This window comes from Somniosus microcephalus, unplaced genomic scaffold, assembly GCF_052327205.1.
Source record: "Somniosus microcephalus isolate GS21.2 unplaced genomic scaffold, FLI_Smic_1.0 unresolved_chr1, whole genome shotgun sequence".
Taxonomy (NCBI): domain Eukaryota; kingdom Metazoa; phylum Chordata; class Chondrichthyes; order Squaliformes; family Somniosidae; genus Somniosus; species Somniosus microcephalus.
In genome coordinates this window covers 138,581,209-138,598,634 of record NW_028225179.1, presented here as the reverse complement: position 1 = coordinate 138,598,634, position 17,426 = coordinate 138,581,209, and the positions used below count along the sequence as shown (strand labels likewise).

Genomic DNA, 17,426 nt, shown 5'->3' with positions numbered 1-17,426 from the left:
AGGGGATCTCATTGAAACTTATAAAATTCTAACAGGACTAGACAGACTAGATGCAGGAAGGATGTTCCTGATGTTCGGGGAGTCCAGAACCAGGGGTCACAGTCTAAGGATAAGGGGTAAGCCATTTAAGACTGAGATGAGGAGGAATTTCTTCACCCAGAGAGTGGTGAACCTGTGGAATTCTCTACCACAGAAGGCAGTTCAGGCCAATTCATTAAATATATTCAAGAAGGAGTTAGATATATTTCTTAAGGCTAAGGGGATCAAGGGATATGGGGAGAAAGCAGGGACCGGGTACTGAATTTGGATGATCAGCCATGATCTCATTGAATGGCGGAGCAGGCTCGAGGGGCCGAATGGCCGACTCCTGCTCCTATCTTCTATGTTTCTATGTGACTGCAATGAGGCGGGCTCTTGGTCGGGAGTGCAGCCTGTGTATAAAAATAAGAACAGGTGATGGTGGGTGTCCTCTGTGATTTAGTGAGTAAAGACACTGAGGCCGCAGATGGCCTCATTGCTGAGGGCAGGGTGAGCGGAATCAGCTACGATGCCTACTTGGCGCTGCCTGGTGGAAAATGTACATGTGTGGGAGATGGCCGAGGACAAGATCATGCTTGGCTGTAGTACACTCCATGGTGAAGGAGCCACCATCTAGACTGACGTGTGAAGAATGGAACACTTGAGTGAGGTACTGGAGGGGCTGCTAGTTTTCGAAATCATGTCCTGGCATCGATCAGGGCTTCAGAAAAAGAGGGCAGAAAATTTGGGGAAATGGGAGAATCTAGTTATCGATGTATTTGTTGGAGATTCTAGAGGTGGCCCCACTACTTGGAGCATTGTTGCTCTGTGGTCTGAAACCCAGTCGTGGCAAATATTCGTGCTCTTTGCCGTGGAGTTGGTAAATTGTTTTAAGAAAGGCAACAGATCTGCAGGGTTTTACCTGGAGCTGCATCATGGTACTGGAGGGGCTGCCACGCAGGAAAATCCGTGGAGACCAAGATGATGCCTATAGCTGCCAGGCCTAGGCAGACATAGAGGAACAAGAAAACAGACACATTTAATTACAACAACTGGGAAATAGCTGCTCCTTGCCCCACCCCCCCCCCCAAAAAACTTCTCTTCCCCCCTCACCCCTGGCTCCAGCCTGTGGTTGTTTAAATACTCAAGTGTAATCCTAGGAGTGAATACATTTTTTTCCACTGGTGAGATAGTTAGTTTTTCCTTTCTCTTTCCTCCCCGTGCTCTCTCTTTTCCCCCCCCCCCCAAACACCACCACCCTTGCCTAACAGCACATATGAGACTGGGAGATTGTTAGGGGGCAGTGAACAGACACCTGTACCACGGTGCGATACTCTGTACTACCTTGTTGCCACACAACATATAACCGCTTAAAACTTGCTGCAGTTATGGTAGATTGTCTGGACCTCCTGGCTGAATCTGAAACTGGCAGATGACGGTGACGGCGTTGGGTAGAACCTGAAACCTTGAGCAGAGAAGATTTGCTGCTTTAGCCCTCTGCTGTATGCCAGTGGGCTGGAAGGCTGTGATTGCTAGCTGAGTTTGAGAGGTGGAGGGGGACGTGGTCATGCAGCAGGCAGTAAGGCAGAAGCCTATGTAGTATTCGGAGTGATACCTGTGTTGGGTAGCTCATGGTACTTGATTCTCCCTAATGCGTGATGTGCTTTTCATTCACCAGAAGGCTGTTAAAATCTGCACGATGGATTCTCTGCATCCTTCATTACCCGGCTTCCCCAAAAAGCAGTCAAAGAAGGTGACTCTTTCAAACATCGAGCCTGAAGAGAGCTGCAAGGGGCAGACTAATGCAACTGATCTGGGAACCCAGATTTGGAATACCACGCATTCCGGTACGTCACTCTGCAGTGCGAATGGGAAGGTAATGTGAGGGCATGGATGTGAAGTCTTTTTTTTAAATCAAAATTTCTCCCATGGTATAAGTGGGAACCTGTAAGTACTTCAAACTCTGAAGAGGAAAGCTTGGGCAAGTTATTTGTCAGCGAACAGCACCCCCATCAATGTCCCAAGAATGTCTTTGCTTGCCGAGCGGCGCTTGCATTCTGGCTGAAGTGCCCCTGTTTTGCATTAAAACACCTCTGGCTTTCGGTTCCCCATAATTATTAAATTCATCCTGTTCGCAAGGGGACATGTGTGAATGTTAGGAGAGGACAAAATTGGGTTTGACCATGATTGCCCCCCACCCGATAACCTTCGACGTTTGTTGTCTCCACTCCCACGTGAAGAATGGCCACGAGTAAGGTTACCGAGAGCTGTTTGCACTGATGGCTCGACAGCCCGGCGTGCATCTGAGCCTTCATTAAAGGTGAAATATTGTTTTTGAATGGAGATCCTTGCAGCGATTCTACATTTGGCACTGAACGAATGTAATTTGGGGGTTTTGGTCTTCCCTCGTGTTCTGGATCAAGTCTCGAGTCCCATTGAAGTTCACAGCACAGGAGGAAGCCATTTGGCTATTATTCCTATGCCAGGTCTTTACATAAAAACATAAGACATACGTCAACCCCTTCATCCCAGGAAGCAACCTAGTGAACCTTCTCTGCACTGCCTCCAATGCAAGTATATCCTTACTTAAATATGGAGACCAAACCTGTACGCAGTACTCCAGGTGCAGTCTCACTAGCGCCCTGTAAAGTTGCATCAAAACCTCCCTACTTTTATACTCCATACCCCCTAGCAATAAAGGCCAGCATTCCATTAGCCTTCCTAATTACTTGCTGTACCTGCATGCTAACTTTTTGTGTTTCATGTACTAGGACCCCCAGATCCCTTTTGTACCGCAGCTTTACAATCCAAAACTCATCCCACTTGTACGCTGTTAGGAATTTAATTTTACAGTGAAAACTGGGTTGTCAGCTCTGGTTCAGTGGGTAGCACTCTCGCCTACAAGTCAGAAGGTTGTGGGATCAAGTCCCATTCCGGAGACTTGAGTGCGAAATCTAGGCTTTTGGATGGAACGTTAAACCAAAGCCCCATCTGCTCACTCAGGTAGATGTAAAACAACCCATGGCATTGTTTCGAAGAACAACAGGGGAGTTCTCCCTGGTGCCCTGGCCAATATTTATCCCTCAGCCAACCGCACGAAAACAGATTATCCAGCCATTATCTCATTGCTCTTTGTGTGGGTCCTGCTGTGCACAAATTGGATGGCACCTTTCCTACCTTACAACAGTGACTACACTTCAAAAGAACTTAATTGGCTGTAAAGCACTTTGGGACATCCTGGGGTCATGAAAGGTGCTATATAAATGCAAATTCCTTCTTTTATAATGAGGCTTACCCTCCCTCCCTTGGTGATACTAGAACTTGGCAGCTATGGCTGCAGCTGACTCCCAACTCAAAAATGCAGCCCAGTGCCAATAAAGGGCTCAATCCATTTAGAAGTGGCAGCATAATCTGCATTAAAGACCCTACGTGACCTGATGAAGCCCACTGGGTGTAGAGGTTGTATCTAATGTGCATAAAAGATTCAACGCAGCAGTCAAAAAAAAACATCCAGAAGTCTCCAACTCCACTGGTCTAGCTTGTGGATAATGAGTTCCACTGTACTTTCTGTGAGAGATCAGGAATCTAGTTTTGCTCTCAGTACCAAGTCCATTGTGGTTTTCTCTTTTAAAAACAAGTAAAAAAATAATAACTTTTCCCCCCAATGTTGCAGTTGGCTCCCTGAGTCCTCCAGCAGCCTCGGGTCTGGATACTTGGATCAAACCTCTGAATGTCTTTGCAGAGGCAGCCAGTGCTGAGGTAAGAAACGTTCCCCAAACTCTTGGCGGTCACGGGAGCGAACCTGCTGCAGTTCCTTATTCTGACTTGAGATTGTATTTCTGGAGTAATCTGCAGATGCAAGCATGTATCTGATTTTTCTGCAACCCGACTGATTAAAACAGGCAAGGTAGACTGTGTGGCGGTGGCCATCCCCTTCATGTTGTTTCAAAGCAGCTGCTTGCCGTTTACCGTGTGGGAGGTGCTGAGCAGGAATTGACCTGGGTTCAAGCTCCACTGACGAGGAAAATGACCAGAGGAGCACTGTAGCACATGGGTGCATATGGCAGTACCTGGGAGCAGGCTCTGCATTTGTCCCCCTCAGTTGCAGACCGATCTCCCATCTGCTTGTTTAGGTAGATTTTAAAGATCCCATGACACCCCCACCCCCCCCCCCCCCCCCACAAACACTTCGAGTCGCAAACATACAAAGCAAGTGCTTCACAATGTTTCATTGCTTCCCCCGACAACTCATAAATGCAGCCCTATAAACCAGAAGGAACCGCATTCGGTCCCCCACTCCCCTAAACACCCTGTTTTGTTTTTTCCCCACCCCATTTCTGAACATCAGTGATGAATTAAGGCGGTAAAGGTGCTTCATTTGGTCTTGGAGCCTCTGGCTGAGGAGGGAGGAAATCGGCCAGGGTTCCTGCTTCTGGTTGCTATTCAGTGGCCCTTGCTGCAAAGTGCAGGTGTTTAGATGTCAGATGGAGAATGATGAGGTTTCCCCCCCCCCCCCCCCTCTTTTTCCAAAGGTTGAACAGCCTGCTGGCACTCACTGTCTAGGCTCATGCCTGGAGAATGGTCACTCAAGCGAGCTATTGGAGAGCAACTGGCCTCCACGGAATGATACCAATGTCTTCAGGAGGGGAGGAAAGTGTTATAGTAGACTTGATTTGCTTTTAGAAATGCTTCTCCACTCCTTGAAGGGTTAATTAGCTTTGCAAGTGGGAGTGCAACGACTGATGGCTAAAGGAACTGGCCATGATGTACAGTTGCCTAGAAAAAGGTAATGAGTTGGTGCCGTGCACTTTAAAAGGACAGTGTAGTTTATGTATTTTGATTAAACTGCAGCGTGTATCTCTCTGCCCTTTGTTTCAAGGCCAGCCAGACTGACAGTGGGGTGGATTTGAGCAGCGACTGTCAGGTCTCTTCAACCAGTTCCTCGCAGCGTAGTTCTCCAGATGGCAGCCTGAAAACAGACACCGGGGAGCGTGTTGGGCTTATTAACCGGATCGGCACAAAAGTGATCGAGATGCGATCGGCAGAAAACCAGCTCCCAGAACCCAAAGAGCAGAGACAGAGACCTGCTAGGACAGGAGCGCTGAAAGAAAATAAGGTATAGCACTTGCTCTCATGACTTGGCCTTATTAATCACCTTGTCTGTCACACAGCACCTCTCCTGAAGGTGCTTATTCTACTGGTCACCGGTCACTTTTGGGACCGTCCTTCCTTCTGTCTCTTTTTCCCCCCCCCCCCCCCCCCTCCCTCATTCCCCATTCCCGGTAGCCATTCTTGTGTGACCCTAAACAGTGAGCTTCAGCAGGCTTTTGCTTAGGAGAGGGAATCACAGCCATTTTGATACCGTTCTTGCCGTCTGTCTCTGTGTCTCTGCAGAAGCACACGCTTATTTTCCATTTAGGGTCTGTGGAGAGCGATTTGGAGCAAGAGATCTGGCCGATTATTTCTGTGCCCCCACCCCAAACTGCAATCAAACGCAGGGCCTTCCATTTTGCATGGTGCAGGGCAATGTAAAAAAAAAAAACCACCTCCACATAGGTTTGGGGAAAGGCATTAGAGCGTTAAACCTCATTAACCATAGGGTGTGAAGAATTTCTAATGTGGTGTGTGATGGGACCTTGGGTTTTGATGTTCAGACGACGTGGCAAAGCAGTTAAAACTAATAGTGCTTGGACATCTAGCCAGAGCAGTAGACGATTAGTCTACAGAAGTTATGCAAAAACTTTCAAATCACTCTCTTGTAATCATTTCTGGCCATCGTGCCACAAAAAGTGATATCCATGTATTGGACGAGGTACCTACATTAGCTGCCAGTCCTCCAGCAATCCTTGTCCTTGTATTTAAATCCCTTTATGGCCATGTCTCTCCCTATCTTTGTAACTTCTTCAAGCCCTACAACCCTCCCAGTACTCTCCATTCTTCTGACTCTGGCATCTCCATCTCTTACCCCAGCATTGGCCGCCGTGCCTTCAGCTGCCGAGGCCCCATGCTCTGGGATTCCCTCCCTAAAACCCTCTTCTCCGCCTCCCTCTCCTGCTTAAAACCCACCTCTTTGACCAAGTTTATGGTTGCACTCCCCCCCCCCCCCCCAACCTCCTCCCATAACTATTCATTTGGCTTGATGTCCATTTTTTTGGATGTTGTCTCTGAAGCAGCATGGGGCATTTTTGTACATTTAAAGGATGCAAATTACTATGAATGCAAGTTGTATTGGGTGAAAAAATAAGCTTAAAACTGGTATCGGCATGAACTCATTTTACTCCATGATAAATGGCAGGTCAGTTAATAAAGCAAACACATTTGGTTTTATATGAAGCTGGAGCTAGGATTCTAGATGTGTGAGAATCGATCATAGAATCATAGAAAGTTACAGCACGGAAGGAGACCATTTCGGCCCATCGTGTCCGCGCCGGCCAACAAAGAGCTATCCAGCCTAATCCCACTTCCCAGCTCTTGGTCCGTAGCCCTGCAGGTTAGAGCATCCCAAGTGCACATCCAAGTACTTTTTAAATGTGGTTACGGTTCCTGCCTCTACCACCCTTTCAGGCAGTGAGTTCCAGACCCCTACAGCCCTCTGGGTGAAGAAATTTCCCCTCAAATCCCCTCTAAACCTTCCCCCAATTACTTTAAATCTGTGCCCCCTGGTTTTTGACCCCTCTGCTAAGGGAAATAGGTCCTTTCTATCCACTTTATCTATGCCCCTCATAATTTTATACACCTCAATAAGGTCTCCCTTCAGCCTCCTCTGTTCCAAGGAAAACAGACCCAGCCTATCCAGTCTTTCCTCATAGCTAAGATTTTCTACTCCCGGCAACACCCTTGTAAATCTCCTCTGTACCCTCTCTAGTGCAATCACATCGTTCCTGTAATGGGGTGACCAGAACTGCACGCAGTACTCTAGCTGAGGCCTAATTAGTGTTTTATACAGTTGAAGCATAACCCCCCTGCTCTTGTATTCTATGCCACAGCTAATAAAGGCAAGCATTCCATATACCTTCTTTAACCACCTTATCTGCCTGGCCTGCTACCTTCAGGGATCTGTGGACATGTACTCCAAGGTCCCTTTGTTCCTCTACACTACTTAGTGTCCTACCATTTAATGTGTATTCCCTTTCCTTGTTGGCCCTCCCCAAATGTATTACCACACACTTCTCCGGATTGAATTCCATTTACCACTGTTCTGCCCACCTGATCAATTTATTGATATCTTCCTGCAGTCTACAGCTTCCTTCAGTATTAACCACACAGCCGGTTTTAGTATCATCTGCAAACTTCTTAACCATACTCCCTATATTCAAGTCTAGATCGTTGATATATACCACAAAAAGCAAGGGACCTAGTACTGAGCCCTGTGGAACCCCACTGGAAACAGCCTTCCAGTCACAAAAACACCCATCAACCATTACCCTCTGCTTCCTGTCTCCGAGCCAGTTTTGAATCCAACTTGACACTTTGCCCTGGATCCCATGGGCTTTTAACTTCGTGACCAGTCTGCCATGTGGAACCTTATCAAAATTCTTGCTAAAGTCTATATACACTACATCAAACGCACTACCCTCATCTACCCTCCTTGTTACTTCCTCAAAAAATTCAATCAAGTTTGTCAGACACAACCTTCCCGTAACAAATGTGTGCTGACTATCCTTGATTAATCCATGTCTTTCTAAATGAAGATTTATCCTGTCCTTCGGAATTCTTTCCAATAGTTTTCCCACCACCGAGGTTAGGCTGACTGGCCTGTAATTACTCGGTCTATCCTTTTCTCCCTTTTTAAACAAGGGTACCACATTAGCAGTCCTCCGGCACCACACCTGAAGCCAGAGAGGATTGAAAAATGATGGTCAGGGCCTCTGCTATTTCCTCTTTTGCTTCGCTTAACCGCCTGGGATACATTTCATCCGGGCCTGGGGATTTATCCACTTTTAAAGCTGCTAAACCCCTTAATACTTCCCCTCTCACTGTTTATTTCATCTAATATTTCACACTCCTCCCCCCTGATAACAATGTCTGCTTCGCCCCTCTCTTTTGTGAAAACAGACGCAAAGTATTCATTAAGAACCCTACCGACGTCTCCCGCCTCCACACACACAAATTACCCTCATGATCTCTAATTAACCCTACCCTTTCTTTAGTTATCCTCTTACTCTTAATATATTTATAAAACATCTTTGGGGTTTTCCTTGATTTTACTTGCCAAGAATTTTTCATGCTCTCTCTTTGCTTTCCTAATATCCTTTTTAATTGCACCCCTGCACTTTCTGTACTCCTCAAGATTCTGGGGTATTTAGCCCTCAGTATCTGTCATACGCCTCCCTTTTTTTCTTTATCCTACCCTGTATATGTCTCGACATCCAGGGGGCTCTAGATTTGTTAGTCCCACCATTTTTCTTTAAGGGCACATATTTGGCCTGAGCCCTCTGGATCTCCTTGAATGCCTCCCACTGCTCTGACACTGATTTACCTTCAAGTAGCTGTTTCCAGTCCACTATGGCTAAATCCCCCCTGAGCTTAGCAAAATTTGCTTTTCCCCAATTTAGAATTTTTATTCCTGGTCTATCCTTGTCCTTTTTCATAACTACTTTAAATCTAACAGAATTATGGTCACTAGCACCAAAATGCTCCCCCACTGATACGCCTTCTACCTGCCCAGCTTCGTTCCCTTAAACTAAATCCAAAACTGCCCCTCCCTTGTTGGGCTTGCTACATACTGGCTAAAAAGGTTCTCCTGGATGCATTTTAGGAATTCCGCACCCTCTATACCCTTCACACTAATTTTATCCCAGTTAATATTGGGGTAGTTGAAATCACCTACTATTACTGCCCTATAGTTTTTGCACTTCTCAGAAATGTGTCTATATATTTGTTCTTCTATCTCCCTCTCACTGTTTGGGGGTCTAGTACACTCCCAGCAGTGTGATCGCCCCTTTTTTGTTTTTCAATTCAACCCATGTGGCCTCGTTTGATGATCCCTCCAACATATCATCCCTTCTCACAGCTGTAATAGTTTCTTTAATCAATACCGCGAACCCCCCTTCCTTTTTACCTCCCCCTCTATCCCGTCTGAAAATCCTGTAACCAGGAATGTTGAGCTGCCATACCTGCCCCTCTTTCAGCCACGTCTCTGTAAAAGCTATATCATAATCCCAAGAACCTACCTGTGCCCTCAGCTCATTTGCCTTGTTCGCTATACTCCTTGCATTGAAGTATATACCATTTAGTACAGACAAACCTCCTTGATTCCTCTGTCCTTCCAATTTACTTTCTACGTTTTTGTTTTACAATTCCAGTTTTTCTTTCCTCCCCTATTGACTCTATATATACTTAGGAATGTGTGTTTATAATATGTGCAAGTGGGCGGCATGGGGGTGTTTCTTTTCATGGGTGGAAGGGGAAGTGGCTAGTGAGGGGTAACAGCAACTGTAATGAAGAACAGGCTCCCAAGGATGAACAGTGGAGTAATTTTAGAATCATAGAATGGTTATAGCACAGAAGGAGGCCATTTGACCCATTGAGCCCGTGCTGGCTCTGCAAGAGCACTTCAACTAGCCCCACTCCCCTGCCCTTTCCTTGTAGCCCTGCAAAAAAAATTCCTTCATTAATTATGGTTTTTATTTAACTACATGTTTACTGTGTACATTGTGGCCAATTCAAAAGACTATGTCCTGACTAATAATTCTGCCTTGGCTGTGAATTTGAGTTATGCCCATTCAAAGTTCTTCAATGCTGAGATTTGTGTGGGGGATTTTGGTGGGGGGGGGGGGGTTGGTGAAAGAGACAAATGAAGCACTGTCCAGACTTTAAACCCTCCCATCTCCCTTTAACTTAAGGATTTTGCTTGGCTCTAGACAGGAGCAAATTAAAAGGAGCATGTTGTAGAAATTATGTTTCCGATATCTGTAGCAAATGTGGATCAATTATTTCGAGCAGAGTGATTGCTTGAAGCCCACCCATAGATAGCCTAATGGCCTTGAGCATGTTTCTCCCAACTACATTTAACACACAGATTTCAAATACTGCTTTTTGTGAGTAAGCACTGGCTCATAGTGATGATGCTTTGCTGCTGCTCAGAGCCCTGCTTTGATGCATTTTATATACTGAACTCCACCGACATCAGGGACTGAGTTGACCACGGGCCAGAAGCTAAACTACAGTACAGCTGGCTCTATCTGTCAAAGTACATAATCATATGACCAGTCCAGCAGCAAAATACAGTTGAGTCGTGGTGTACAGTGGTTCAGCTAATGAACTTCCAGGATTAGGGAATGCATTTTCTCATTGGCTATGTCTTAATACTGGTAATGGAAAGGGAGAGGAATCCAGCTGATGCCTTGCTGTGTTTGGATTTGTTTTCCCTTCGCTATTCTCGCCTCCTCTCCTGAAGGTGCTTATTCATGCTCTTGACCCTTCTGCATGGCCACCAGAGCTTCCCTGGTATCTTGCACAATAGTCGTTCTTGATCTGAGTGTATTGCGGGCAGGACTATTTCACGGTGGGTGACATCAGAGGTAAAACATGATCCTTTCCCTCATCCAGTGTCTGTACATGTGCCACTCTCTTTACAGCAGGGTCCACTTCACAGTGGAAGCCCTGGGTGATTTCTCTTCCTAGCCAGCCCAGGTGTCACTGAGGCTGATTGTCACACACTGAAGTCAACAAGTTCAACATGTATAGTCCACTCCAGCGCACAGAATTCTATCCCGTTCTATAAATGGACTCCCAAGGCGCATATTTTTATATATATCTTTAGATAATATATGTATGGATTAGCTTGTTGCTTTTTATAAGTGTTTAAGCTGCATGCAGTGTTTCTAAGTGGGGAGGGGGGGGGGGAAGTTGGTAATCTTGTGATGTTCATGATGACACTGAAAAGCACATGGGCATTGAGAGGTCTTGTTTACATCCCCTAAGCAGTCTTTTATTTTTCCTGTACACTGTTCTTTGTGTAGAGAATTCCGCTCCTGAATAACATTGGGTTTGATTCTGAAGGAGTGATCTTTGGAGGGTGCTGCTGACTGGTAGGATACAGGCTGGCACACTAAGTTCTATACAAACTTGGCTCCAGAAGCCATCTGTGTGTCTCCCCCAGGGAGGGTGGCAGCCGTGCCATCCTGCTCTTGCAGACTTAGCAGAGAGCTACATTGGCGCAGCCCTGCGAACTGAGCTTTAGCCTAATCGGTTACTTATTCACCGGTAGTCTGTTCCTGGTAATTAGAAGCATTTTGTACTTAAAAACTGGAATATTCAACCGTTTGAATTTAGCAAAATCAATAACTGTGCACGGCAGGAATTTGGTGCTTTAAAAATGTAGAATTATTAAATAATTTGGATTAATTGACTTTTAATTAAGAGGAGTACATTGTAGTGCGTAACATTTTTGTACAAGTTCTTGGTTCTAATGCTAGGATGGATTAATTCTTTGTCTTTTATAAACCATCTATTAAGAGTCTGTGTTTCATCTAGTTTCAGGAGTCTGCCAGTGAGTTGAGTAAAGAGCATAAACCTGGACCAATCGGAAATGAGCGTTCACTGAAAAATAAAAAGGCAAGAGAAGGACAGCATAAAGAGAGTTCCGAGGGGGGTGCAAAGGCTGTTGGCTTTTCTATAAGCAGCAGGCCGAAATCAAAGCCTGATCCAGACTTGCTCCTGGAGACTGAAGTCGCTGTACCGCCTATCCAGTTTGGTGTGAGTGCAAAGGTGAGTCACCACCTTGGAGAGACTTGATTTTTAAATTGTCAAGTTCAGAGCCTGTTGACCTTGGATCCTAGTTCAACTTGGTCATTGGCAGGTATAACCACCGCAACAACTATCGCTTCTATAATGCTTCTCAAAGTGCTTTAGGGATAAAGTAAAGAAATCCAAGCAGAAGGGAAAAGGAGGAAGAGTGGGGGGAAATGTCTGGGTTGAACAATGTTTTTGAGGAGTCTTTTGAAACTTTGGAGAGATCCAGGACAGGGCTTCCATAGGGAAGAGGCTTAATAACTGTGAAGTCAAGAGAATGGGGAATGAATAATAGTGTCAGAATGCACACACTGTGATGTGTGGAGATCATCACTAAGAAAGAGTGGGGCAAGTACATACAAGGACATGAAAATGATTTTGAAGGATCCTCAAGTTTGAAATGGGGAGTATGCAATCATAGGAACAGGAGCAGGCCATTCAGTCCCTTGAACCTGTCTCGCCATTCAATTAGATCATGGCTGAATTGTATCTGAACTCATCTACCCACCTTGGTTTGTTTAGACTGATGATTTAATAAACTTGCTGAAAGACACGGCTACGGTAACTTTCTGTTCTTCAGAGATGAGGATGGTGCATCTATGCCAGGTAGTAGATGCATAGAAGATAGGAGCAGGAGTAGGCCATTCGGCCCTTCGAGCCTGCTCCGCCATTCAATGAGATCATGCCATACTGTGAGGTTGCCCCCTTTTTTTCCAGCTAGCCCCACCAACATATTTTGTGCATCAATTTGGCCCTGTTGGTCAGAGCTGTCCAAGACCCAAGATTTAAGTGCATAAACCTGGCCTGATTCAGTGCTGTATTGCCAGATGTGACATCTGCCTGGTCCTGTAGTTGTTGAAGATCCCATGGCACTATTCAAAGAGCAAGGATTAGTCCTGTTAACTCTGGCCAACATTTTGATAATCAATTGCACCAAAAACAGATTAACTGGCCATGCATGTCCATGCATAATGACCACAGCATTTCAGAGGTAGCTTTATTTGCATCTAACTCTGCTGGCCCTGATCTGGGAACTCTTGACGCTGGCACACAATACAGTGATCGAAACAGCAACTTTGAGAAGGGCTGAGGCTGATTATGGTGAGAAAAAAAGTACTTGCTGTTGGCACATTCAGAGTCACAAGGAAAGTTGAAATTATTACCATCTGGGGAAGATTTGATGGATCAGCTGGCAGGGAACTAATGTGGGCGACGTGATGTGCTTGAACAGACAGATGTAACTTGAGAGGCAGATACAATCCACTTGTACAGAAGCTACAGATTGTGGAGAGCTGTGGTCTCCAATTCCAGAGCCGTGAACCTCCAGATGGAGAGAGAACTTGCCATCACTGGTGAGATAGCAGACAGTCCCAAATGTTTTTGTGTAGCTTGGAAAATGTGCTAGTTTTTGCTAAGCTGATATAAAGGAGAGATGGTTGTTATTTTGAACAATTACCAAAAGAACCATTTTTTTGAATTTCAGTAAGCATCAGATGATTAATTGTGCTTCTGTGCCCTCTTCCTTTTCAGGATTCTGATTTCAGTCTGGCTGTGAGTACCTTGCCCAGATCCACGAGTTCACCGCCCAGCACCCTGCAGAATACCGCCAACAATGATGTACGTATTGCCTGATCTGCAAACCTCACTTACCCATCCTTTGTAATTCCTTGCTGGTACAGTGCTACTTCATAAGCTGGTTACACACACGCACACACATACACACTTTAAAAATGCCTAAAATTTCAATCTAGTACCGTGCTCTGTATAGACTTATAATCCCCTGACAGTACAGTTGCTGAGAGACACTACCCATTGTCGACCTGAGCCATGCAGACCTGGAAGGTTCCATGTTTGAACTCTGACCTGGGGTAGCAGTAGGGGCCTGAGCCTAGGTAATAGTTATACAGCTCAGAAAGAGGCCCATCGTGTCCGCGCCGGCCATCAAACCCTTTCTATTCTAATCCCATTTTCCAGCACTTGGTCCGTAGCCTTTTTAACTGGCTTAAAAATCATTGGGAATGTAATTTTTTTCCCCCGAAGAAGCTGTCTCTTGCAGTGATATGTTTGCATAACCACCAATTGCATTCTGGTACTCGGCCAAATATTCATCCTTGAAGAATGGGTCATGATGGGCTATTCTTTTATGGAGTGTGGAGCCCAATCCTGCCCTGATTCAGCGCCCACAAACATGCACTTTGGAGCAGGAACCTTGGCTTTTATTTCCTCCCCCCCCCCCCCCCCCCCCATCCCAAACACGCTGATACTGAGGCCAATTGCAATAACCCTATCGCTGCACCCATTGCTAACCAGAACTTTAGACCTTACTGATCTTGCTGAATGTGCTATTTTTACTAACTGGACCATCGCAGGGAGCTGTGTTTTTTTTTAATGTGTGCGTATGCTTTTGAGTTCTACTTGTTTTGGGGTAGGGGGAGGTGATTGTGCCACTGCTGACCACTGCAAAAGTGTAGGTGAAGAGCCAGCATTCACGGTGCAAGACTCCACCGCGGTTGACGGGAGCAGGAGCGAAGATGCGGTCGATGCAGCAGTGGTATGTGGGTGTTGCCAAGCTTGGGTCTTAGCTGCCTGCAGATTATAGGAGGAAAGAGAGCGCAAGGACGGTACGGAGTTGCAAGGTTCCTGGTCTCGAAGACGGGGGGTTGAGTTAAGTCGGAAGTGTGTGCAGTGAATGGAACCAAAATTGCTGCACCTTTTTTTTGAGAGATTTTCAGTTCAGGAAATACGGACAACAACTATCTCAAAGTGCTTTCACGATGGGGCCATTTAATTAAAATTCAGGGAGATTGACGACAATAAACTGGCTCCCCTTTTTTTGCACTGCTCAATCTGGCTCCTTTTTTCCTGGCGGCAGATTAATATCCCCACGAAACAAGGAGTTTACAATTCTGCTGGCAGGAACAGGGAGCCCGATTTTAATATAAACGAAAGGGAAGCTGCCACACGTTTGCCGATCTCCTGGAATCCAAACAAATTAAATTCCTTTGTAAAAGCAACTATAATCTCTGCAGAAGAACAGGTTAATCTGCTCATGATTTTACCACTTCCCTTTTATGCAACTTCCTCCTCTAGATCCTGCTTTCCAGCTGTTGGCAAATTGATCTGGCATCATTAAATGAGCAAAGCGTGGCTTTCAAGATGTCAAAACTAGTGGATTTACTGCCAGGTTAAACGCTTGCAGGGTACAACCCCTTTCTGATGTAAATACTGGGTCTGCAGGGGTCTAGACAGACGGGCTTCCAGAATTCCTAGTTAATTGCAGTGGCTGCGGTAATTGCAAGTAATTGTTCTGGTTGTGTGCGCACACAGCGAGCCCGCTCCCCCTTAGGCAGGAGTCTATTGTGAAGCCAGCCCAGTGGGCACAATGGGCTAATCTGACCAGTGTATTTTTATCAACAATAAGGCTACTTTTCTGTTGGGTTTAGTGGGGTGTCCGAGCCGCCGGCTCCCAAATCCGAGGGTCTTGAACATCTGGCGGCAACCCCAAAGCACCTCGCTAAACGCAATGTAAAGACACTTTTTATATTGGCCAGTGTTTATTCCCGCTTTTGACCCTTGCACTGCTAAATCCAGCTCCTTTATCCTGGTGACATCTTCATGGACCCATTTGCTAGGGACCAGGGAGCCGGATTTAAGGATGTGGGTGCCGCAATCTGAATTAAAACGAGGCCGGTGTAAGAGAAAGCGCTTTATAAAGATGTGCTTTGCATGGCCAAGCAACTATCCGTCATCCCTAAATAACAATGATTCTGTACGTGTTTAAAAAGTCTTTGTTGAAAAATGTGTTGCTGTTAAGCGAGAAGAGGCAGGTAAAGGATTTAATGACAGTAGTTTTAATGTGCATCACAGATAATTCTATTAGACAAACCTGTGTAAGTCATGTTTCGTAGTGATGAAAATGTAACATTTTATCTGCAGTGAGTGAATACCTTTTTCCTATTTTAGTTGCACTGCTCTTGGTCATTTTCCCTATTTTTTGTTCCCCTGCTTAAGATGCTTATCCCTGCTGGGCTGCAAATGCATCGTATGCTAAATCACCTAAGTGGCCATTCTTCGTGTGTCAGCCTAGATAGTGAGTGTAGGTAGGCTGCCAGACCGCATGGGATATTAGTCAGCTCATTATTTTTATCAGGAGTCGGGTGTTGATTTTTCTTATGTTGTCCTTCCCAGGTGCCTTTAGCTGCCCCACTGCCAGTCCCCACCATTGAGACCCCACCACAGGACAGTGAGATGGCTCCTGTAACTCTCCCCAGCAATGAGTTGACTCTCAAGGTAGGATTTCTGATTCACTGTTGACGAGAAAGGGCAATCAGTTCTACTAGGCTAAGTCACTAATCAGCAACTCTGTCAAGGAATTAGAGGGCTTCAGATCAGTGCCTATTTAAAACTTATCCTGAAAGAATTTTATCAATTTTTAGTTGAATTTTGTGCCATTTACATGGCGATCTAGTGGAACCCTAGGAGAACAACCGTGGACTTTTTTAAAAATGTGTGTGCTCAGCTACCTGTTAAACACGCACAGAAACATGTTTGAGTCTGCAATTCTACTTTGGGAGAAGCCATACCCTGGGTTAATCTGTATGCCTAGCATGGAGTGCACACACTCGTCCCTACGGGACACATTCCTCTTACCATAGTTTAAAGAACATAGTTGCATGTTGTCAGAGCCAAGGATTAGGAGACCCCCATTTCCCCGCCCCACCCCCCCCCCCCCCCCAAAAAAAGGTAGTGCTCGAGTTTGACCAGCTAATACTACTCCGCAAACCAGAGATCGCTGGCAAGCTTCCCACAGCTGCTTCAGCTATATAGAACCATTTGTTTTAGGGTTTTGGGGCTTACTTCTGAAGGTGAGTGGGCTTGATCATCAAAAGTGCCCGGGAATGCTGTGAACCTATCTGGCTCAGGTATCCAATTGCCAAGCCTGCACACAAACATTTGACTTGGTTCCAAGCTTCCGCTACTAATTGTATTACTTTAGAGCCACCTTGACGCTGAGAGACTCCTCCTGGGGAACATTAGTCACTAATGGGCAGCTAGACAATCGATGAAGCCCGAGTTTGAGCCCTTGCCAGATGGACAGCAGATGCTAGGAGTTCGAGTGCCGCCGTAGTGCGCACAGCGCAATTCACCATACAACCTGGGGCGCATTAGCATCATCCTCCTGATCCCAGCATAGGCATGCACCATTGAATGGTGAGTGGGTCTATCATTTGGCGGTGTAGAGCTTTATCGGCATCGGTTTGCCTCTCTGCAACCTAATCGTGGTAGGCAGCAAGCGTGCTTGTACCCAGTCTTCAGGTAATGTATCCCGGCTGCTATTATCCCATGTTTTCTAGTAGGCAACACAATGGACATTGCCTTCAGTGTAGCGGAAGGCTGGGACAGCTTGGTCATGCCAGCCACTTTGATGTTCTTGACATCAAAGTACAATGCCACGTACCAAGCCTGCTCACCAACCACTAAATCAAAGACCTTGTGATGGGGTGTATGCAAGTAGTGAGGTTGATCGGAGAATATGAAGAAAGTTGCGGTTGCTCCTCTTGAGCATCGGTCTATGCGTAGTGTTACTGCTGATTTTCGCATTCATTCCTCGGTACAAACAGGATTCACCCAGAATGCAAGCAACGTTTATGGATTTTACAGCATGGGAGGTG

The 17,426-nt window shown here is 45.8% G+C and overlaps 1 protein-coding gene across 7 annotated transcripts in view; it reads left to right on the top strand.

Annotated features, from left to right (window-relative positions):
• Positions 1-17,426, top strand: part of LOC147096002 (protein PRRC2A-like) — a 143,313-nt gene that overhangs the window by 101,208 nt on the left and 24,679 nt on the right. For 5 of the 7 annotated variants that reach the window (XM_085974963.1, XM_085974961.1, XM_085974959.1 and 2 more), the window contains 6 exons: positions 1,697-1,865; positions 3,692-3,777; positions 4,898-5,134; positions 11,497-11,730; positions 13,285-13,371; positions 15,943-16,044. In XM_085974963.1, coding sequence (XP_085831089.1) covers positions 1,697-1,865; positions 3,692-3,777; positions 4,898-5,134; positions 11,497-11,730; positions 13,285-13,371; positions 15,943-16,044 — 915 coding nt within the window. The remainder of the gene's footprint in view (positions 1-1,696; positions 1,866-3,691; positions 3,778-4,897; positions 5,135-11,496; positions 11,731-13,284; positions 13,372-15,942; positions 16,045-17,426) is intronic. The other 2 variants (XM_085974962.1, XM_085974960.1) reach the window with 2 other exon arrangements.